At 37.8% G+C, this 25048-nt stretch overlaps 1 protein-coding gene across 5 annotated transcripts in view; it reads right to left on the bottom strand.

Moving 5' to 3' along the window:
• Positions 1–25048, bottom strand: part of LOC113418127 (contactin-4-like) — a 356259-nt gene that overhangs the window by 4112 nt on the left and 327099 nt on the right. For all 5 annotated transcript variants that reach the window (XM_087954600.1, XM_087954599.1, XM_087954602.1 and 2 more), the window contains 6 exons: positions 23712–23782; positions 9339–9573; positions 5761–5876; positions 4517–4703; positions 3712–3824; positions 2675–2843 (listed from right to left, as the gene is read on the bottom strand). In XM_087954600.1, the coding sequence (XP_087810726.1) occupies positions 2675–2843; positions 3712–3824; positions 4517–4703; positions 5761–5876; positions 9339–9573; positions 23712–23782 (891 nt within the window). The remainder of the gene's footprint in view (positions 1–2674; positions 2844–3711; positions 3825–4516; positions 4704–5760; positions 5877–9338; positions 9574–23711; positions 23783–25048) is intronic.

The following is a 25048-nucleotide window of genomic DNA, read 5'->3' as shown; positions in this document are numbered from 1 at the left end:
AAATAAACATGGAAATAGTAAAATGATGAAAAGAAATGGTTTTTTCAGAGATAATGGTTGATGAATTAAAAGGGGGATTCTGCAGGATGACAAGGGCTAACAAGAATATATTTGCAGTTAAAAAATACTTAGAAAATAGGGTAATATAGATTATTAATGGAGGAATAGATAATGATAACTCTTATTAGATGAATATACATTTTTATTTTTTAAAAAGAAAAGTTAAGGTCTATTGAAGAAATTGTAATAATTGAAATGAATGTGAAGATGTTTAAAAATGAGGTCAATATCAGTGACCAGGAATTAAATAGTCAATCTTTCCCTTTTACCTTTTTGAAATTAGAAATAAAATTAAGGGAGGAAAATATATTGCAGAATCCAAATGAAAAGATGTAATGATTATTAGTGTAACTACTTAAAAATAAAGGTTTATTGGGAATTAAGATGAGGGAATAAAGGTATATTTTAACCACTAAGGTGTCACACTCAAAGCAGTAAAAGGGGGGAAACCTATGCTTGTTTCTTTTTCTTTTGTGTTAAAACTTGTATTAATCTAGAATTTATAGAAAGAATGTGTGATGGAAAGAAAATATAACAGATTAAAGAACTATTTAAATTAATAAGCTAATATAGACTATTAAAAGGAAGGAGAGACATTGGTAACTTTTTTTTATTAGGCAAACATATATTGTTACTTTTTGTTTTTAAAATAAATATCAAAGGATTATATTTGAAATAATTGAAATGAAACGAAAGGATGTTTGGATTGAGATTAATGTAAGAGACTAGAATTAATTTGCTTGTTTCTCTCCTTTCTGAAAGTTTGGAATGGAAAAGGTAATAATAGAATTAAGTATGCATATATGAACTATTGTCATATTTGTATGTAAAAGTGATGACCCGGAAAAATGTTGTCCACTAAAAAGAGTTTTTTGTTTTTATGTGAAAAACTGAATAAAATTTGTTTTAAAAAAAGAAGTAATTGCAAGAATAGATTCTGCATCATCTTTCATACATGACCTGTATTTTTCACAGATCTGATGAAAATGTTTCTAGTTCACAAAATCTTATCAATGAATTCGGGAATTTCAAAATACAATAAACTTCTAATCATTATGAAATCAAATCTATGAGTAAGGAAGTAGCTCAATGTGCACACTTGAATACCTGCAGAGTCCCTTGTTGGAGGCAAAAGGGACAGTGTGTTTAAAGGATCCTATTTCATTTTAATTTTCTTCTGGCAGTATTATTTTAGATACTTTCTTATTTTCCCTAAAACAGGCAGTATTCTGTCCTTGCATAAAAATACTCTGGTCCAATGAATAGTTTCATCCCCAGTTAAAATACCAATCTTACACAATTAATGACAAATGAAACAAATACAGATAGTCCTTGACTTACAACAGTTAATTTGGAGACCACTTGAAGTTACACCATCATTTAAAAAAGTGATTTATGACTATTTTTCACACTTATGACTGTAACAGCATTCTCATGGTTGCATGATCAAAATTCAGATGCTTGGCAAATGACTCATTTTTATGATCTTTGCAATGTCATAGGATTATGTGATCACCTTTTACAACTGACAAGGGAAGTCAATGGGGAGGGGCAAATCCACTTAACTGTGCTACTAAACAACTGCACTTAACAATTGTGACAAGGTTATAAAGTGGGGCAAAACTCACTTAACAAACATCTCATTTAGCAACATAAGTTTTGGGCTCAATTGTCATAGGTCGAGGACTACCTCTAACACAAATTGAAATGTTGAGTTGTGTGGTGTTTCAAGAATATTTCAGTTTGTTTTTTTTTAGCTAGGAGGAAGGAGGTGAGGCTTATTTCTCATGCACCCCTGCTTTAGCATACAATTTAAAATTGATATCTTCATATTCCACTTCATGCGGTGGAAAAGCAACAATTATATGGAGCAGTGGTGGTACAGTGGTTAGAATGCAATGTTGCAGGTTCCCTGCCCACAGCTGGGAGTTCAATCCTAACCTGCTCAAGGTTGACTCATCCTTCCATCCTTCCGAGGTCAGTAAAATGAATTCCCAGATTGTTGGGGACACTATATGTTGGCTGTACAAACTGCCATGGCATATAAGTCTAAGTGCTATTGCTTTTGCTATCAGACAAGATGGCCACTGAAATTTATTTCTCTAATAAATTTGTGTGTTACATCTAACACCAAAATCAAAAGAATGTAGTTATCAATTTCATCAATTTCATCAACTTTATATACTATGATTTTTAATGACACACACACGTAAAATTGTAATCCAAAGTCATTATGCTTTAAAACAATAGTTGGAGCTGTTTCACATCTGTATTGCTTCCAGCAAGAAGATATTGTCTTATGTTAATCCCTACCAATTGAACTCTGAAACTATGCTACATCTTTGGAACACGTCTGGTTCTCTAGAAGCCTACAGATTTATTCCAGGACAGCCTGAAGTCAAAATCTGATAAGAAACAACAATAGTTCTAGTTGTTCAGGCACCTTTTTAGTCAGAGCCATTTAGCATTTTAAAGATATTGGAGATAAAACAGATTTTATCTCCTTAGTCAGTTGCAAAAGTAGAAAGGAAAAAGTAGAAATGTATGGTGTTTTTTTTTAAACTCATGCACTTTATACTTAGGTAAACCAATACCATAAACAAAATACTCTTACTTGTTATCTTTGGAATTCGAATCTGTTCACTGCTGTTGCCATCCCCTCCATCACTGATTGGCTTTATTTCTATGATATAATCTTCATCAAAGGGCAATGAAAGCTCCACAGATGTTTTGTTTGTTTCTATAATAGACATACTCTTTTGTCTATTCCATCTATAGAACACCTGCAACATATATTTAGTTAAGGGAAATTACTATATAAAAAGAATTACACTATAAAAGAAATAATTTCTTTTTTTAGGTACAAAGCATCTTAAGTTCTCTAATGCAAATGACTTTTTTAAAAAATAGGGAATTATTTCTTCCTGTAGATCAGAAGACACTTCTGACACATGCTTTTATTTTTTAAAGCTGTTCTTATCTTCATTTAGCTTTGAAAGGTCGGGAGTTCCAGGAGACATCCCTCATCTTATGGAATTTTGTAGGCTGATTAGAAAGCTGCTTCCATGACACAAAGTTGAGATTAGTTTAGGCAACTTTATTTTGTAGGATTTGTACTTGCTGTACAAACTACCAAATACTAATTGCTAAGGGGCCACTATGTTTCTAGATATATTTAATGGCAATTATTTTAATAAGGGGCATGGCGGCAATGCTGGGCTTGTCTGGAAGGTTGGCCATGAGACCTAAATATCACATGATGGAGTGAACTTCTGTTACTTGCCCCAACTTCTGCCAACCTAGCAGTTTAAAAAGCATGTGAATGCAAGTAGATAAATAGGTACCACTTTGGTGGGAAGATAACTGCATTCTGTGTGTCCTTGGCACATAGTCATGCCAGCCACAGAAATATCTGGTTCTTTGGCTGTGAATCAGAGATGAGCACTGACCCCTAAAATCGAACATGACTGAATAGGTGAAATTTTTACCTTTTATCTTTTTCAAATTATTTAAGTAGAAAGTTAGTAATGGACATAGGGATTACAGCTCAAGTGATTCTGACTCGTTGTGATTCTTTTATGAGATTTATTTTTTGCAGTTAATTCACATTAATTCTACAAATAACCATATGTTTTCCTGCCTATTACCTACTTTGTATCCTTTCACTTCAGATTCATTATTCTGTGCTTTAACTTGATCCCAGTTCAGTATAATCTTAGAGTCTGATGAATTCCATATAATGTTTCCAGGAGGCTGACTTGGAGCTGAATTCAAAACAAAGAAGTTTGAGTATTATTAAGAAGCAACATTTTTCTTACATAACATAGATTTGTCTAAAATGTATTTCAGGTGCTCTAAGTCGAAGATGTATATTTTATAACAAATAGATGAATGTATTAAAATTCACCAGCATGTCCAACAGTTGGGAGCAAGTCTTGTTCTGATCAGAAAACAAATATTTTCCCAGGCCAGCTTTTAATTTTCTGTGTCCCTATTATAAAATTAAGGCTGAATGAATAGCAGCACTCACAGAAGTATAATCAATTAAAACAAAGTCGTGCTAATTGAACTGCTCAAAATTATGATGATGCGGAATGAGGACTTAAGAATGGATCATCGTAGAGTGGCAACCATTATAGTGTCCTGCAATCATCTAATCACCATTTGCAATCTTCACTGCTGGCTTTCAACAAGCAATATCATTAGGGAAGCTGACAGGAGATTGCAAATGGTAACGGCGTGACCACCGGATTTGGAAACTGGATAGCATTCATTTAATAATGGCCACTGGGATTTCTGCAATGGTGATTATAGACAGATAGCATGATCACACAAGGTTGCACTTAACAACCGTGTTGCTTAGCGACAGAGTTGCTGGTCCCAATAACACTTGTTAAGAGAGAACAATCTGTACATTGAAATAAAAATCCTGTCTTTATCCATGCACCATACTCACGTGGCTTTTTGGTTGTCACATTGACTACCGCGCTGGATGGTCCCATCCCTGCTGTGTTGTAAGCTTTGACAGCCAAATGGTATAAAGCACTGCTCTTCAAGTTGCTGATTTTTGCAAAAGTCTGATTGGTCATAGTTTTCATTCTTCCAGCCTGCTCTTCTTTATCTCCATGTTTCCAATATCTAACCTATGTACACATATTCAAATGTATCCTTATTGAAATCTACAGCTATATAAGTTTATACCATCTGCATTACAATTCCAAATAATGAAAGTTTCCCTGAAATGTGTCTTTAAGTTTAAAGGAACACACATATGTCCATTATGTAGGTTTAAATTGATGCTACTAAGTTTGTAATTGATAAAATACCAATTGCTAAAATTCATCTCTTTTTAACATTGCTATCATCATCATCATCATCATCATCATCATCGTCATCATTGAAAGATGATCATTTCCTTGGGGCAAATCTGTTTTGGGCCAAGTAGTCGCACTGTTCCAATGTTTATATGTCCCCTGTAAGCAAAGAACTTCCTTTCCATATTTGCTTAGATTCTTGATGGTTAAAATTAGGGATGAACATTTTTTATTTTATATCAAGTGAGATATGTGCTCTTAATACCTTTTTCACCAAGAGGTTTTGCCATAATTCAATTTTTATACAATAATATAACTTTAATATAAACAACAGCACCTTAGTTACTGAAGAATGTATTTTTAGTACTTTCTCAGCTCTTCCTAAATGTTCGTAGGGCCTGTACATCAGGAGGCAGGAGGCATTCTAAATATTTATTTCATGCATGAAGTAAATAATCCCTTTCCAGAAAATTTTACAACCAACAACTTACTTGTCTATATCACTTGATGTTCTGTTTAAGTACTTGTTTTCAACATAATGTAGAAGTAAAAACGTCCCATTTTAACTTCTAGTTAATTCTTTTATTTTAATCTAATTAAAAAATATTTGTTTAGTGTTCCTGTGGTCATGAGAAGAAACACAACATTTGTAATGTAACAAAATGGGATTTAGACGATTTGTTACACAATTCAAGGACTTTGTGGAGGTAGCAAATGGCTGATTATTTATGCATTTCTTGAAACATTGACGATTTTTAGCTGCAGTATGATGCATTAAGAACTGTAGCCATATGGTCCTGAAGCTCATTCATAGCAATTGGATTTGTATTTCATTGGTTAATTGATTTTTTCATGCATTTAAAACCAATAAACATTATAAGCCTACCTCATAGCCCTGTATTCTTCCTTTGCTCTGGGTCTCTGGCAGCAAAGACCAAAAGACTTCTATATCTGAAGCAGAAAGGCTTTTGGCAAAGACATTGGTGGGAGCTTTGGTGGGTTCTAAAAAAACAAGCACAATAATTAGCTGTAGTATCATGCCTATAAATGACACCTATAAATATCACCAATTTGGGAATCCATAAGATAAAATCGGGTATAGATGGCCTTAGGCTACCTAAGAACCTGATTTACTGAGAACTCTGGAAATTGTGCTTATGCACAGTACCCAGTCATCTAACCTGGTACCTGTCCATAGGAATTGGGCTGCACAAGTAGTGTGCAAGTGAGTGAAGTTCCACCTGCATATGTGCGGGATCTAGATTGTGAACAAAATCATCTTCTCCAGTCTGCAGAAGACAACTTTTCTTCTGACACCAGTCCCTGGTACCAGAAAAGTTGGGCATTGCTGTACTAGAAGGAACTTCTAATCAAGCTATATTAAACTTATGTAATATTTAATCTGGAGTCTAATTTACAGACTATGAGGCCAAGAACAAATTACTTCTATCCTAAGAGTAAGAACAAAGTGATTCGTTCTTACTCTTAGGAGGATAGAAATAATTTTGAATGTTTCTTTGCTTCTACTCTAGTTAATATTTGCATTGGTTTGATGAGGAAAGATGGCCAAAAAAAAAAATCTCTATAGGGTTGCCTCTTATTTTAATGGTGGCATCATCTCTAACATAATTTATAAGTCAAGTTAGACTTGTTACCCTAACCCTACCCATCTTTTGGATGTAACTAACTTTTGTATTCACTATCAATCACATTAAATGCTGTGTAAATGTTACATAACAGTAGAGTAGAGCAGGGGTCGCCAACCTTTTGGACCTCAAGGACCATCAAACTCATAATTTTAAATCCCAAGGACCACTAACCAGTTCTGTGGGCGTAGCCTAATTTGTGGGTGTGGCTTAGTGGTCATGTGAGTGGCTGGGCATGGCTTGTATGTAAATATTATAAATATTTATATAAATATTGAATTTTTTATAAAAAGAGCAACTTTTACCCAAAATCAGGCAAAGCAGGCAGGCAGATTGAGTTGCTCACAGAATCATTCAGTGATCTATCTATCTGCCATCGGCTAGCTCAATCTCTCAAATTTGCTTGCCGTGAGTCTGCACTGAATTTGCTTGCAAGCAAACCTTCAGTCCTAAGGGAGGTTCAGCTGTGCTTAAAAGCAGAGCTGAAGATCTAAAGACTAGCTAGAAAGCAAGAAATCCAACCATTTCCTGCTTACTACCTAATCTAAATCTCCCGACACAGCAGAACAGCTGATGGTCAGAAAAAGGAAAAATAGCAATTTAGCAAGCAAATTTGCCAGGTAAGGAGTGAGTGGGCAGGGAGGGTTCCCACGGGCCATGTGGGTGGCGCAGTCTCGTGTTTCTGCGCAGCCTAGATTAATTGCTTTCGGGGCTGCTCTGGAGGTGAGATTTCTCAGCGGCCCACCGGTTGGTGAACACTGGAGTAGAGAATAATATCACATTATTTAGCAGTTACACTTTTATATCTTTTATATCTATATATTTATATCTGAAATCTACCTTTTTAGGTGGATGTTAAGATGTTTTAAAAACAGCTATTGTTGAGGGAAATGTATAGATCCTATGATTGAATTCATAGGCATTTAGAAATTATGTGGCTATAGAGACAAACAAAAAATGGCAAACAACTGAAAGAGGAGTTAGTGTTGTTTAGTTCCTAAGTTGTGTTGACTCTTTGTGGCATCAAGGATCAAGGATAACAGGCCCTTTTGCCCTACACTGTCTCCTGGAGTTTGTTGCCTAAATTCATGTTAATTGTGTTGATGATACTATCTAAACATCTCATCCACTGCCATCCCTTTTTTCATTTTTCCTTTAATCTTTCCCAACATCAGAGTCTCTTCCAGTGATTCCTCTCTTCTCATTTGTGTTGTGGCCTGTCAGCCGCTGGCCCCTCCAGCAGCCGAATCAGATGAGGAAGTGGTGTAGGAGTCAGGGCAACCTTAGAGCTCCAAGGGGGAAGAGGGAGCTGTCAGAGATAGACACAGAGGTGGAGCCTGGACCATCCATCAGCTCTCAAATCAACAACCCCCAGGTCTGAAGGTGGCTGGTGAGGAAGAGGAAGAATAGCTGGGTCTAGTGCCTGATGCATGGATACACAGAAGGCAGAGGAGAGGAGACAGTGGAAATCTATGGGTTGATCCTTGGGATGGAAGAGCCACTGCTGCTAGCGAAGCCCCAACTTAGCTCTGGGGATAAAAAGCAGGGGGCGGAGATCAATAGGTGTGGCAGACAACTATTCATTTCTCTGCTGGACAGACTTGTTAACCTGCTGTGTGTGTGTGTGAGAGAGAGAGACTTTTTACCGGGGCTGCTGGTGCTCCTAATAGAGGGAACATTTGTTTAACCACAGAGGGTTTGTTGTGTTTGGGAGCCGGGTCAGAACAATTTGGTGGCCAAAGTATTTAAGCTTCAGCTTCAGTATCTGTCCTTCCAAAGAACAGTCAGGGTTGATTTCTTTCAGGAAGAGGAGCTGGTAAGTCCTAATTATTTTCAGCTTTCAGATCTTTTGAACATGGTTATAATCAGGCTGAACTATGGCTGACCCTTTTTCTTTTTCTTTTTCTCCTTGTTTTCACCTATGTATACCTTTCTTATTTCTTGTAAACATGGCAAACAAAAAAAAATAAAAAAAAAAAAAAAAAAAAAAAAAAAACGGGCGAACTGGCCTGTTTTTAAATCTGACTGCCAGCCGATCTTTATAATTTTAGGCAAAACCTGACTTTGAGTTTAGACAAAACTGTATTTGAGATTAATTTGAAACTCTGATGATTAGACTCAGGTCTTTAAAGACTGAACCTTCACAGATTATGATTCACAGCTGAGTATGATTATCTCCATTGTGTGGATTATCCAATTATGTTCAAAAAATCAACTAAGATTTTATTGCTAAAATTAATTTAGAGAAAAATGTACTGCTTTAGTGAGATAAGGGAATAGTTTATAATTAGACAAGACTAATTCATGCTAAATTTCAGTACCATTCTTCAGAGAATAAATGCGCAACAGACATTAATTATGCATATCTGTTTATATGTACACATACATACACATAAAATAGGGTTAGCAATTATCAAAAGGCTTTACAAAACATTATCACAATCCTAATGTAATTTTGGAATAGGTTTAAACTTAATATGCAAACATGCTACTGCATGAGCTGCCAACACTGATAATAGTGCCATTAAGCATTAAAATGAGAAATTAACATTTTAATTTGTTAAAATATTTTGACCCAAAAGGTCCTCTTAAACCTCTCAATGAGCAGTGTAACATAATGCATGTCTCAAATGAATTATCTCATTCTTCAAACAAAATGTCACCATGATTAATATTAATTTACAAGAGAATGAAACCTAAAATTGGATACATGCCATTTCTTAGCAGCATATGTGGACATTAACAATAAGAGGGACGCAAGGCCATTTCAAAAACAACCAGTTTATCATATACTGCCAGATTATTTGGGTATGCTTACCTTCATCGGCCGAATAAACAACTGTGATAGAGCTGAAAGGACCTTCTCCTTTGTTGTTGTACACTCCAACTTTAACTTCGTATGGTGAAAATGGAGGTAAACTCTCATTCCGAAACACATATTTGGAGGCATCTGGTGAAACCACTACAGTCTGCATCCAGCTTATTGTACCAACTGGACGGAAGGCAACAACATAGCCAAAGCCTCCTCCATTCTGTAACTCTTCTGGCACTGTCTGTACCAAGAGAAGAAACATGGAAACAGGTTGATGAATAGCTTGTGTTTATTAAGAGGCACAGCAGTTATCCCAAAGCAGTTATCCACCCACTGTGGAACACTTTTTCCTGGCAAAGGAAATAAGCACTCAATTTTAAAAACATCCTATGTTTTATTGCTAATTTGTTTCAGACTGTTCATGTCCTTTTAATAGTCTATTTGCTTTTTGAAAAACCTTTAGTCCTAAAATAGTGTAAGTTAGAAGAAGAACAAACTATACTTATAAACATTACAGACAATTAATAATCAAGACCGAAGCACCTAACACCTACAAAGAGACAATTGTAAGTTTATTGTCTCCCATAAATGCACTAACTGTGGTTTTATCCAAGTAAAAGTTATACTCAAGAATCGAATGAAGTGCTTATGCAGATGGAAGATTACTTTTTGCTTTATATAGCAGCTACAATTCTTGACAACAATAGCTGAATAGAATCCTTCTTTAGCTCCGAGTCACAAACGTGAGAAAGGCTTCTATTACAGTATTTTTGAAGCAGAATAAGAAAAGAGCTTTAGCAACTTCTTAAGTTTTTCTAAAAGCATCTTGGTGGAGCTTAGGAATGTTTCTGGTTCTTTAGTATTACTATAAATGGAAATGTTACACCTTACCCCCCCCCCCCCTAATTCTATGTTATGTTCCCATGAAGTATATGCTAGTTCATCTTTGATATGAAGATCTACTGTACATAATCAAGGTTGGCTGAACTATTAGGCAGAAGGGGAGAACCACTTTAGGATGATAGATTATGAAAAATAGCAACCATCAACTCTAATTTAGTCTTTATGCTGTCTATATCAACTGCCTGCATCCCTGGGAATTCTGGGAGTTGAAATCTGCACAGCTTAAAGTTGTTAAAGTTGAGAAATATTGGTCTACCCAATAAATTTATAGCACAGAATTTAAGAGGAGAGTATACCACCTTGTTCTTTGCCTCCTGTAGAAGGGCGACCTTACAAAACATTTATAATTCTCATCTTGTCCTTCTATAGCCTTGATCTAGAAAGAACTGATATTGAGGAACAAATAATCTTGTCATTTTAAAGCATGATTAATCCTGTAAACAAGGAATAGTCAGTAGGTTTGCTGGAATTCCATGAGGTCCAATCAAATGTGAAAAATTGGAAGCAGATGACAGAAAGAAGAAGTCTAATAAAGTGTTCCTCTTAAGATTAAAACAGTGCTGGCTGTTCTGGAATATGATAAGACTGACATGGTCATCCCATATTTGGTGTAGGATATTGCTATTTTATTCGTCTCTATCAAAAGAGTTATTACGTTTGCCCCAAGAGCAAAGACCTAATTCTATGAATTACACAAGGATAAAATGGAAATATAGACCTCAATATTTTGATGGTTATCTTTATGCATCATTGATTTATTGTTGTTTAATTGAACACACATAAGTCTGCTCTTCATATCATTAAGAGAAAATGCCGGCAGAGATTATTAACTGTGAGCAGCTAAGTCTTCCGCTTAAAATGTTGTTTTTTTTTAACAAATTTTATTAATTTTTTAAAAAAACATACACAAACAAACAAAACATAGGATGTTGTAACATAAAATATCTTTTTCTAAAAAACACATAGAATATCTTATTTAAAAATAAGATAATTCCAAATTATCACATTTCTATACAAACACAATTTAATATATATATTTATCTTATCTGTTCAACTTCATATCCTTTCCCAACTTCTCTTTACTGCTCCCTTTCCTTCTGTTTAATTGTATTTCTTTTGCCTTAAATTATATATATTCATTATATATAGTTTCATTAATTCTCTTCCAAAATCCTTTCAAACAAACAAACATTACACAAAACATAAGTACATAAAACTTCTTTTTGGAAAGCGGCTTACCCCGGGTTAAATTTTTTTGTACAGACATAAATCAAATTCGTGCTCACATAATATGCTATTTCATATCTTATTTAACATTCTATATTTTCTATATATTTTCTCTCTCCTATTCATTCTTTTAATTCTATTTTATTTATTTCATCTCAATTTAAATAATTATACTTGCATCTTTTGTCCGTTCTCTTTCAATCATCTATTTTTCCTTTCTTTCTAATACAATATTTCTCTTGTAACCACTGGTTGAAGTATGACAACTTTTTATCTTTCCCCTAAATTTTACACTTAAAATAATACATACTTTCCATACTGATTCTGCTTCGTACATTCTAAGTACTACATTTCAAAATAATAAAACAAGCAAACAATATTAAATTTAATAAGTAATAATAAAACCAAGAAAAAAGGAATATTGAGTTTATAATATAATAAGAGCAATATTTCATAGTAAATTAAACTCTATTATCAAATCTTAAACATTTTCATAACTTCCCTTTAATGCATTATTAATTCATATAATATTTTAATTTTCTAATTCAATTTCAAATACTAATATCTACCATACAATCTTATGTACTTTTGCAGAATCATTTTTATAAAATTATATCTTACCCCTTATCTCTGAAAAAAACCTGTTTTTTAACATCTTGTTTAAAGCTTTTATGACTTCTCTTTCCTTTTTCCCTTTCTTTCTTATCAATTCTAGCTTTTTGACCCCCCCATCTCTCAAGTTTCACTCTCTATCTTCCCTCTCTGTTGTATTTCTCTTTTCTGTTGCTTTCTGACATCATATCGATTTTTCATCTTATTTTTCTTTTTCTTGGTTGCTTTTTTAAGTCCTGAATTTCTTTGCCCCCCTTATGCTTTTCTTCCTCCACTAAGAGTATTTGTCCATTAAAGATGGCTTCTTCTTCTTGATCCCAGCCTTCCTGTCGCTGTTGTAATTCTTGATAGGTAGAAATCGCCATTTCTAAAAAGTGGAAAATAGATCCAGAAGAGCCCATGCCTTCCTGTTCGTCTTCCTTCAATTTTTGAAATTCCATTTGTAATTCTTCAAAAGATAGTGCCATTTTTTCCCTTTTTTTTAAAACAACCCAAATATCTTTAATCTTTCAAGAAATAGTTCACAAAGCAAACCAAATCAAAGCAAACAGTTTCATTTAGCACTTTCTTCTTTTTATATTTTCTCTTCCTGGGGTAGAATTCAAATACACAGTTCCAAAGTAATCTTCTAGAAGTCATAATACCTTTTATTTCTGATCTTATAAACTCAAAGCAGTCTCCTTCAGTACAATCTTAAAATAAATCTTTACTTCTTCCCTTCCACTTATAGCAAATAAAAAGAGTTTTAAGTTTTTAATTCCAATGTCCAGAAATCGTTTATCGCCTTGACTTTAAATTTCAAGTTTACCTTCTATGCCCAAGCAGGTTTTCCAGATTTCCAACTGCTGTTTCTGTGGGAAGGGAGAGTGAAAGAAAGTAACTTTCCCTTTCAGCTTTTTTCCGCCGCTTTTACGATCTTCCTTGGGAGACAATGTATCCTTCAAACAATTTAGTTTCCAGGGTATTTAGAGATTTCTTGTAGTCCCGGTTCAGCCAAAACTTTCGCCTTCACCTACTTCCTCCTGCACAAATCTTACCCAGCTGCAGGCTTCTTTGTGGCGGCCATTGCTGACTGCCGCTCCACCACCTTGGGAAAAAGGGGTTTTGCCGGCTGAGGAGGGGGTTTGCGATACCCCCAAACCCAAATCCGGATCCCCTCTCTCTTCGGCTGCCTCTACGGGGCAGCCTTATCCTCCGGATCCGTCTGGATCGGAGGAACCTCGGCAGAGAGCGCAGCAGGAATCGCAGAGGATCGCGAATTCCTGCTGCCGCCAAAGCCTTGCAAAACCCGGAATGCCGCTTAAAATGTTTTGTTCTGTGGGTGGGATGTAATAATTTTTCCTTTGGACTTTATGTTTGGACAGTTACGATTCTTGTGCTCATTTTTGAGCTCACAGTCAAACAGCTACCAATAAAGGTTTTCTGCTGTGTTGCATTATACCTGAATGCTTTTCTGAGTTGCAATGGCTGGTAAATGTCACTAGTTACCCACTTACTCATAGTTGTTTGGTTCCTATATCCTGTTTTGTGTACCTTGTGCCATGCATTTGTACAAAGGAATGACATGCGTAAAAGATGGAATACACGAGACTTATTCAAGGCAGGTTAAGGGGCTTAGTAGATCTGTGCTGTACAACATTTGGAAAAATACCAGAATGACAATTTGGAAAAATACCAGAATGACAATTTCTTAGAACATTAATCAACAAGTAATTTGGAGAAGAAAAAGAGGCTCTCAAGTGAACTGATTAAGGCAATGCAAGTGGAAAAATAACAGAGTCATATGCAGCACTAGATTCACTACTCACAGAACGCCACCGCCGTGTGAACTGCATTGGCTTCCAGTAAGCTTCTATATGCAATTCATATAGAATTTTCATCCTATCAGTCTACTTGCAGGGCTTTTTTTCCCCAACGGTTTCTGCCTATGCCAGCAGATCTGTCAGTGAGTAATGTCATCTATTGGGTCCTAGAAGTGGGATTTCTCTGCCATGTCTCCTATATAACCCGCCTCCAAAGTATGGACAGCTCCAACTTTGCTGGGCTTATGGAAGTTGGCCCTTTCCCCAGAGACTGGAGGCAGGCTGTTATCTTAGGAACTCCACTGTGAATGTATAGCATAGCTATTTTGTGCTTTTAGTGAGAGGCCCATTTTTTGTGTGTGATTTTGTTTTATTATTGCTGAAGTTTTATATGACACGTGCACCACCGAGAGTTTTGTCAGAGAAATGCAGCCTTACAAATTTGATTAATCAATCAATAAATACAGAAGCATGAAAAAAAATCTGCCTATAATTGCCCAAACTTGCAAGAATTTATAAAAATAGCCTGGATCCATAGTGTTTCTGAGCTATTATACAGAGTTATGATACATTTTCCACCTTAACTTTTTTGGACCTCAAGTCTAGACTGGCCAGCTAGACTGCATTATGGAAAGTGTGTGTGCGTACATATGTGTTTGTGTGTGTGTGTTTGTATGTGGAAGAGAAAGAATGAGAGTCAAGGATTAAAGCTTTTAGCTCAGAGAGTGGAAAACCAAAGCTATAGCCACATTTGTTTTTATGTATTCACATTCTCTGAATAATAAGAATAAGTAGCACTGAAGATATCAGAAAAAATTCTTAGAAAGGTATCAATATTGTAATGTTCACTTTTTTCTTCTCTTTCTCAGTAAAACTTTTAAAGTACATTTATTTCATGCTCAAATATAGTTCTCAGAAGTTCTAAAGCCTAGGTCTTTGAAACTATTCAAACTATTGGATCACAGACCTCCAGCTTTTCACCAATATATCTCTCCACACATTTGTGTGCTGTTTCTATTTTTGCAGATGAAATATACAGTGTAAATTTTGAAGCAAAGAACATGACTATTCTAACAAAAATGTGAACACTAGCCTGTGTATTGAAGTATGGTGTAAACTACTAGCAAGCAAACAGTCTAATCTCAAGGCAATTACCTGACAAAAGGCCTGTTTGCAAAGTTTCTAAGTTTATTAATTTTCATCATTATCATTATATTTCTTTCATAAACACTGTTCCTGACAAACCCTTTACATAAATTTGACTGTTGGAAAGAAGAAGAAAATAAGTTGGCTATGACAATGGTGAAAGGAGAGTTCTAGCTGGCTTGCAATCTCTCCCAAGAGATAATTGTCTAAAATTGTCTTCCTCCTTGATCATAGTTGGAAGAAAGAGAGAGAGTGATAGAAAGGTATTAATCCATCACAAATGCATATATAACCACCCTAACACCCAAGCTGATATTTGTGACCCAAGCTGATACTTGATATTCCATCAAGTTAACCATTATGTCACATTGGCTCTCACATTTAGCACAATTAATCAGTGGAACAACTTGCCTCCAGAAGTTGTGAATGCTCCAACACTGGAAATTATAAAGAAGTTTGGACAACCATCTGACTGAAATTGTATAGGGTTTCCTGCCTGAGTAGGGGGTTGGACTAGAAGACCTCCAAGGTCCCTTCCAATTCAGTTATTCTATTCTAAGTCAGCTCTGAGTTAGAATGATAAATCTAACATCTTTAAAAAGTGGAGCAAATAAAATCCTAAAACATTCCTAGCTTACTTCCACTCTTATTTGCCAGGTTCCAATGCTATAGTCTATTTGGAAACATGAAATATATATATATATATATATATATATATATATATATATATATATATATATATATATATGTATATGTATATGTATATGTATATGTATATGTATATGTATATGTATATGTATATGTATATGTATATGTATATGTATATGTATATGTATATGTATATATATATGTATGTATATATATATATATATATATATATTTGTTTTCTGAGGTTCTCATGGTATTTGTATGTGGATCTTTGGTTATTCGGGTTCTCTCCCGCGTAAGATTCAAAGTATCTAGGCAACGTTTCGGCGAGGTCCCACTCGCCATCTTCAGGCTGGTGCTTTCGGCTTAGTGCCAGTGCAAGCAGTGTGTGACCGGAGCTGCCATCTCTCTATATATACAAGTGGTGGGGGATGGTGTGCTGGGCTGGTTGGCTGTGCTGCAGCCTCTTGATTGGTTGATGGAGTTGATGTTGGTATAATGGGCTGTGTAATGGCCTTTTGTTGTAGAGATATCCTGGATCTTGTGCTGTCATCTCCTGGGTCGTTAGCCTCTTGTGTTTTAACGGCTTGGGTAATGGGTTGTGTGATGGGCTTGTGAGTTCTTTTGTTGTGGTATCCTGGGTCTTGCGTTGTAATCTCCTGGGTCGTTTGTGTTTTGATCTCTTTTCGATTAGCCTCCTGTGTAGTAACAGCTTGGGTAATGGGTTGTGTGATGACCTTGTGAGATTTATTGCTGTGGTATCCTTGGTCTTGTGCTGTGATATCCTGGGTCATTTGCTGTGTTGTGACTTCTTGAGTTCTTGAGGTGTAATTTCTTGAGTTTTCTGATGTGATGTCCTGAGCGGGTGGCTGTGATGTAGCATTTTGGGTTTTTAATATGGCTTTGAGTTTGGGGTCTGGGTCTGTGTTCGTTTGGCTTTGAGTTCGTGGTCGTGCCACATCTTCATGGTGGGGGTCAGTTCGCTTCATGTATGGTTCAGAGGAGTTTGAAGTGGGTAGTGATGCAGCTGCAGTGCGGCTTCTGGTCTGTGGTCGTGTCTCATCTTCTGTGTGGGTGTGAGTCTGATTTTTACGTGGAAGTGTGGTGGTGGCATCTTGTGTGGCCCTCATGGGTGTGGGTCTGGTGTCATTTATCATGTTGGGTACTCGTCTGTTCATGAGGGCGGGTTTCCAAATGGCTGGTAAGCGGGAGGTGTCATCTCTTTTATTCATGCTGTGTGGGCGTTTTTCTATCTCTATGGCTTCTCTGATTATTCTGCTGCTGTGGTGTTCAGTTTTGGCGATAGTTCTGGTATTTTTAAGATCAATCTCATGTCCTGTGGCTTTGAGGTGTTGGACCAGGGAAGAGGTTGGTTCTTCTTTTTGATTGAGTTCTTATGTTCTTCAACGCGTGCACTTATTCTTCTGTTAGTTTGTCCAATGTATGTGGTGAGGCAGGCAGTGCAGGGATTTCATATACTCCTTGGTTTTCTAACTCGATTTTGTCTTTAGGGTTTCTTAGGATGGTGGATATTTTTCTGTTTGTGCAGAATGCTGTTTTAATGTTGTGTTTTTGGAGGATCTTGCTGATTTTGTCTGTAGTGCCTTTTATATATGGGAGGAGGGCTTTGCCGTTCTCTTGTTCTCTGTCTTGGATTTTGGTTGGGGTTTCTTTTTGGATTAGGTGGGTGATCTTCTTTCTTTGAAATCCATTGGCTGTTAGTACGTTGGTGAGAGTGTTTAGTTCGGTTTTTAGGTGTTGTTCATCAGCTAAGCATTTTGTTCTGGAGATGAGTGTCTCAGCTACGGAATTGATCTGTGCTGGGTGGTGGTGTGAGAGTGCGTGTAGATAGCGGTTTGTATGTGTTTTCTTTTGGTAGATGGTGTGTCCTAGGGAGCCATTGGGTTTTTGTATACCAAGACATCTAGGAAGGAAGTTGATTGTTAGCTTCTGTTTCCATGGTGAATTGTATTTTGGGGTGTAGGCTGTTGAGGTGTGTGAGGAAGTTGTTCAGTTTTTCTTTCCGTGTGGCCAGATTATGAAGGTGTCATCTACGTATCTGAGCCAGAGTTTGGGTTTGTGATCATATTTTTCTAGAGCTTGTGTTTCAAAGTGTTCCATGTAGAGGTTTGCGATGACAGGTGAGAGGGTGATCCCATGGGTGCTCCTTCTATTTGTTTGTATTTTTGTCCATTGTAGGTGAAGTATGTATTGGATAGACAGTGGTTGGTCAGATCTAGGATGTGCTTGGGGGGTTGTATTTGTTTTGGATGGCTGTCAAGGCTTCTTTTATTGGCACTTGGGTGAAGAGGATATGACATCGAAGCTAACTAGTAGGTCGCTGGGTTGTAAGTTTTGTTTCTTTATGATCTCGATGAACTGGAATGAGTTTCTTACATGTGAGTTGATGGATTCTGCATAGGGCTGTAGTTGTTTGGCGAGAAATTTGGCTAGGTTTTGTAGAGGTGAGCCTATGGAGCTGACTATTGGTCTAAGTGGAGTTCCTTCTTTGTGTATCTTGGGGAGACCATAAAGCTTAGGGCATCTGGATGATTTCTCTCTGGGTATGATTCTTTGCTGGATTTCTTCACTGATGGGGAGGCTTTTATTTTTGATCTGGTGGTTTTTTCTAGGTAGGTGGTGGGGTCTGTCTTTAGGGGTTTGTATGTGGGGTCTAGGAGTAGGTTGGTTAACTTGGTTTGGTAGTCAGATGTGTTCATAACCACTGTTGCGTTGCCCTTGTCTGCTGGTAGGATTATTATGCTGGTGTCTTCTTTCAGGTTACGTAGTGCAGTTTGTTCTTCTTTGGATAAGTTGCTTTTGGGTGGTTTGCTAGTGCAGAGGATGTTGGTGATTTCTAGTCTGATTCTATTAGCCTCATCAGGGTTGGTTTTGGTCAGGCTGGTTTCAACTCCGCATATGATGGTTTCTGTGGGGATGTGTTTGGGAGCAACAGCAAAGTTGAATCCTTTTGAAAGGACCTTGGTTTCGGCTTCGGTGAGGATTTTGTCTGAGATGTTGTGCACTGTTTGTTTCATGTGTGGCTGTGAGGGGGGAGTTGGTTTCTGGCATTGTTGTAGTTTTCTGAGTTTGTTGGTGTGTGTGTCTGTCTTGAGGGTGGTCTGTGTTTCGGCTCTCCAGACAGCGAGTTGTTTGGATTTGTCCCAAAGTAAGGGGTGAATCTTGTTGCTGAGTCTGAGGTGAAGTGTAAGAAGATCTTTGTTGATTTGGTCTAGGAGAAATCTTTTTGTGTGAAGTTCATTTCTAATTAGGGCCAATTCTGTTCTTTTTAGGATGCGTTTGGTGGCTGCTGTGTTGGTGTGGAATTTCAATTGGAAGCTTGTGGGAATTAAATTTTGATCTCGGCAGTTGCATAGGAATGCGAGGTCACATAAAATGGAAGCTCTTTGGACTTCAAGTTTTTCATAAGTCCTGGTCAGATGGTGGGTTTCCTCCCCGTAGAGGTGCAATATTTGTTTTCTGAGGTTCTCGCGGGTATTTGTATGTGGATCTTTGGTTAGATACTTTGAATCTAGATACTTTGAATCTTACGCGGGAGAGAACCCGAATAACCAAAGATCCACATACAAATACCCGCGAGAACCTCAGAAAACAAATATTGCACCTCTACGGGGAGGAAACCCACCATCTGACCAGGACTTATGAAAAACTTGAAGTCCAAAGAGCTTCCATTTTATGTGACCTCGCATTCCTATGCAACTGCCGAGATCAAAATTTAATTCCCACAAGCTTCCAATTGAAATTCCACACCAACACAGCAGCCACCAAACGCATCCTAAAAAGAACAGAATTGGCCCTAATTAGAAATGAACTTCACACAAAAAGATTTCTCCTAGACCAAATCAACAAAGATCTTCTTACACTTCACCTCAGACTCAGCAACAAGATTCACCCTTACTTTGGGACAAATCCAAACAACTCGCTGTCTGGAGAGCCGAAACACAGACCACCCTCAAGACAGACACACACACCAACAAACTCAGAAAACTACAACAATGCCAGAAACCAACTCCCCCTCACAGCCACACATGAAACAAACAGTGCACAACATCTCAGACAAAATCCTCACCGAAGCCGAAACCAAGGTCCTTTCAAAAGGATTCAACTTTGCTGTTGCTCCCAAACACATCCCCACAGAAACCATCATATGCGGAGTTGAAACCAGCCTGACCAAAACCAACCCTGATGAGGCTAATAGAATCAGACTAGAAATCACCAACATCCTCTGCACTAGCAAACCACCCAAAAGCAACTTATCCAAAGAAGAACAAACTGCACTACGTAACCTGAAAGAAGACACCAGCATAATAATCCTACCAGCAGACAAGGGCAACGCAACAGTGGTTATGAACACATCTGACTACCAAACCAAGTTAACCAACCTACTCCTAGACCCCACATACAAACCCCTAAAGACAGACCCCACCACCTACCTAGAAAAAACCACCAGATCAAAAATAAAAGCCTCCCCCATCAGTGAAGAAATCCAGCAAAGAATCATACCCAGAGAGAAATCATCCAGATGCCCTAAGCTTTATGGTCTCCCCAAGATACACAAAGAAGGAACTCCACTTAGACCAATAGTCAGCTCCATAGGCTCACCTCTACAAAACCTAGCCAAATTTCTCGCCAAACAACTACAGCCCTATGCAGAATCCATCAACTCACATGTAAGAAACTCATTCCAGTTCATCGAGATCATAAAGAAACAAAACTTACAACCCAGCGACCTACTAGTTAGCTTCGATGTCATATCCCTCTTCACCCAAGTGCCAATAAAAGAAGCCTTGACAGCCATCCAAAACAAATACAACCCCCAAGCACATCCTAGATCTGACCAACCACTGTCTATCCAATACATACTTCACCTACAATGGACAAAAATACAAACAAATAGAAGGAGCACCCATGGGATCACCCCTCTCACCTGTCATCGCAAACCTCTACATGGAACACTTTGAAACACAAGCTCTAGAAAAATATGATCACAAACCCAAACTCTGGCTCAGATACGTAGATGACACCTTCATAATCTGGCCACACGGGAAAGAAAAACTGAACAACTTCCTCACACACCTCAACAGCCTACACCCCAAAATACAATTCACCATGGAAACAGAAGCTAACAATCAACTTCCCTTCCTAGATGTCTTGGTATACAAAAACCCAATGGCTCCCTAGGACACACCATCTACCAAAAGAAAACACATACAAACCGCTATCTACACGCACTCTCACACCACCACCCAGCACAGATCAATTCCGTAGCTGAGACACTCATCTCCAGAACAAAATGCTTAGCTGATGAACAACACCTAAAAACCGAACTAAACACTCTCACCAACGTACTAACAGCCAATGGATTTCAAAGAAAGAAGATCACCCACCTAATCCAAAAAGAAACCCCAACCAAAATCCAAGACAGAGAACAAGAGAACGGCAAAGCCCTCCTCCCATATATAAAAGGCACTACAGACAAAATCAGCAAGATCCTCCAAAAACACAACATTAAAACAGCATTCTGCACAAACAGAAAAATATCCACCATCCTAAGAAACCCTAAAGACAAAATCGAGTTAGAAAACCAAGGAGTATATGAAATCCCTGCACTGCCTGCCTCACCACATACATTGGACAAACTAACAGAAGAATAAGTGCACGCGTTGAAGAACATAAGAACTCAATCAAAAAGAAGAACCAACCTCTTCCCTGGTCCAACACCTCAAAGCCACAGGACATGAGATTGATCTTAAAAATACCAGAACTATCGCCAAAACTGAACACCACAGCAGCAGAATAATCAGAGAAGCCATAGAGATAGAAAAACGCCCACACAGCATGAATAAAAGAGATGACACCTCCCGCTTACCAGCCATTTGGAAACCCGCCCTCATGAACAGACGAGTACCCAACATGATAAATGACACCAGACCCACACCCATGAGGGCCACACAAGATGCCACCACCACACTTCCACGTAAAAATCAGACTCACACCCACACAGAAGATGAGACACGACCACAGACCAGAAGCCGCACTGCAGCTGCATCACTACCCACTTCAAACTCCTCTGAACCATACATGAAGCGAACTGACCCCCACCATGAAGATGTGGCACGACCACGAACTCGAAGCCAAACGAACACAGACCCAGACCCCAAACTCAAAGCCATATTAAAAACCCAAAATGCTACATCACAGCCACCCGCTCAGGACATCACATCAGAAAACTCAAGAAATTACACCTCAAGAACTCAAGAAGTCACAACACAGCAAATGACCCAGGATATCACAGCACAAGACCAAGGATACCACAGCAATAAATCTCACAAGGTCATCACACAACCCATTACCCAAGCTGTTACTACACAGGAGGCTAATCGAAAAGAGATCAAAACACAAACGACCCAGGAGATTACAACGCAAGACCCAGGATACCACAACAAAAGAACTCACAAGCCCATCACACAACCCATTACCCAAGCCGTTAAAACACAAGAGGCTAACGACCCAGGAGATGACAGCACAAGATCCAGGATATCTCTACAACAAAAGGCCATTACACAGCCCATTATACCAACATCAACTCCATCAACCAATCAAGAGGCTGCAGCACAGCCAACCAGCCCAGCACACCATCCCCCACCACTTGTATATATAGAGATGGCAGCTCCGGTCACACACTGCTTGCACTGGCACTAAGCCGAAAGCACCAGCCTGAAGATGGCGAGTGGGACCTCGCCGAAACGTTGCCTAGATACTTTGAATCTTACGCGGGAGAGAACCCGAATAACCAAAGATCCACATATATATATATATATATATATATATATATATATATATATATATATATATATATATATATATATATATATATATATATATATATATATATATATATATATATGTATATATGTATGTATATGTATATATATGTGTATATATATATATATAATTTTCTGAGGTTCTCGCGGGTATTTGTATGTGGATCTTTGGTTATTCGGGTTTTCTCCTGCGTAAGATTAGAAGTATCTAGGCACGCGATGAAGTCTCATTCATCATCTTCAGGCTTGTGTCTTCACTCTGAGAAGCACAGAGCTGAAGACACAAGCCTGAAGATGATGAATGAGACTTCATCGAAACGTTGCCTAGATACTTCCAATCTTACGCGGGAGAAAACCCGAATAACCAAAGATCGATCGATCTATCTATCTATCTATCTATCTATCTATCTATCTATCTATCTATCTATCTATCTCTATATATAAATGCATATAGTATATCGTATAAAAGAGTTGTAGTGGTGCAGGGGTTAGAATGCAGCATTGTAGGCTAATTCTGCCAATTGTCAGGAGTTCAATTTTGACTGGCTCAAGTTTGATTCCGCCTTCCATCCTTCCAAGGTCAGTTAAATGAGGACCCATATTTTGGGGGGGGCAATATGCTGACTCTGTAAACCACTTAGAGAGGGCTGTAAAGCACTACGAAGCAGTATTTTTGCAGTATTCATTCTGATGATGTGATCCACCCATTTCAACTGGGCTCTGAAATTCAGGGACTCACTGCTAGTAGACTCCACATGATCCAAGATCTCTAGGTTGGAGACATGCCTTGTGAACAAATACCAACATTAGAGCAGAGAGTGTTCATGTGAAATGTGTGTTTGATGTGCCTTCAAGAAATTTGTGTTTGATGTGCCTTTACTAAAGAGACCAGGATTCCTATCCATATAGATAATTACATATAAATCCATATAATAATTTAGCGATAATTACAGCTCTGAGCTCTGTAGATTTTTCACTTTGTGGATATAAGATGCTGTGTTATTGAGCACTTTATTATGAAGCCACCTCAGTGTCTGGTTGGTCTTGTTGATCCTGGAGTCAATTTCTTTGTCCAAGGACCCAGCACTTGAAATGATGCTTCCCAAGGATTACTTAGGAAGTAATGATGTAACCATTTCAAGTCACAGTCAACTGAACAAATGATTACCCTCATATTGAAGCCATACATCACTTACCTCCCATGTTATAACCAATTCAGATTTAGTACCACCACCTCCACTGACATTGGCTGGAGTGATTTCAGGAACTGCAAAAGGGAAGAAACATACTGAACTGTAGCAACCAAGCCAAAATGTAAATCTGATGCTATAATAACTTATTGTAATGATTTTAGACATAAGTTTGTCAGGACTTAAGAAAAACTCAGTTGTTTGAAATTTCAAGGCAATTTGCTAACTAAATTTGCTTTTTCTAATTTTTTTCAGATTTTTTTTTGTATATTGTATATTTTTAATTAGGATGAGCTTGCTTTTCAATGCAATATTATTTATTGTGCTTTTCCTGAATTGCTACAAATGTCCCGAATCTTCTTGCAACTAATGGCTTCGGTCAGTTTTCTCAAACTGTGGTTCATGACCTCAGGTAGGAAGGAACAGTGAGGGAGGTTTTAATTAAAAAAAAAACTCTATTGGAACTTCCGGTTGCAAGGCTTTGGCGGCGGCAGGAATCCGCTTCTCTGCGGGTCCCTGCTGTGCTCGCCGCTGAGGTACCCCCGATCCAACTGGATTTGGGGGTTGTCGCTGCCCCAAAGAGGCAGCGGAAGACAGAGGAGATCCGGGCAGGGGTCTGGGGATATCGCACCCCCTTTCCCCAGCCAGCTAGACTCCTTTTTCCTGAGGCGGTGGAGCGGCTGTCAGAAATGGCAGCCACAAAGGAATCTTCAACCGGATAAGACTGTGCAGGAGGAAGACAGAAGGAGAAGTTTTCTTGGCTGAACCGGGACATTAAGTTACTTTTAAAACACCCTGGAAGCCTGACTTTCGGATTGATACATTTGTTTCCAAAAGAAGTTTGTTACGGGCGGTGAAAGTGCTGAAGGAAAGTTCACTCCCCTTCCTTACGGAGAAAGCAAATGAGCACAGAAAAACCTGCTGCTTTGAGGTAAAAACAAGCTCTTTGTTATAAGTGGGAAGGAGAGGACTAAAAAAACATCTTTAAAAACTTGTTGGAGGAGACGCTTGTAATACGGCTTTAAAATATATTTGGGATTTTGCCCCAGGAGGAAAAGTTGCAAAGAGAAGAGGAAATAATTTCTGTCTGTTTGGATTGTATGATAACTTTGACATTTGCAAATTACTTTAAGATTAAAAACATCTGGGTTGTTCTTAAAAATTTACAATGGCACCATCTGTGGATCAACTAAAAATGGAATATGAAAAATTAAAAGAAAGATAACAAAATGGCAAGAATTCATTGGGAGCTGTCTTCCACTTTTTAGAAATGGCAGTTTCTACGTACCAGTAAATACTTGAGGAAGAAGGAGAACGAGAAGAAGAAGAAGAAAAGGAAGCCA

The sequence above is a fragment of the Notechis scutatus genome, chromosome 2 (genome assembly GCF_049901735.1).
Source record: "Notechis scutatus isolate UNSWTSFEM ecotype Mainland chromosome 2, rNotScu1.2, whole genome shotgun sequence".
In the NCBI taxonomy this organism is placed as follows: Eukaryota; Metazoa; Chordata; class Lepidosauria; order Squamata; family Elapidae; genus Notechis; species Notechis scutatus.
This window is presented reverse-complemented; position numbering and strand designations above follow the sequence as displayed.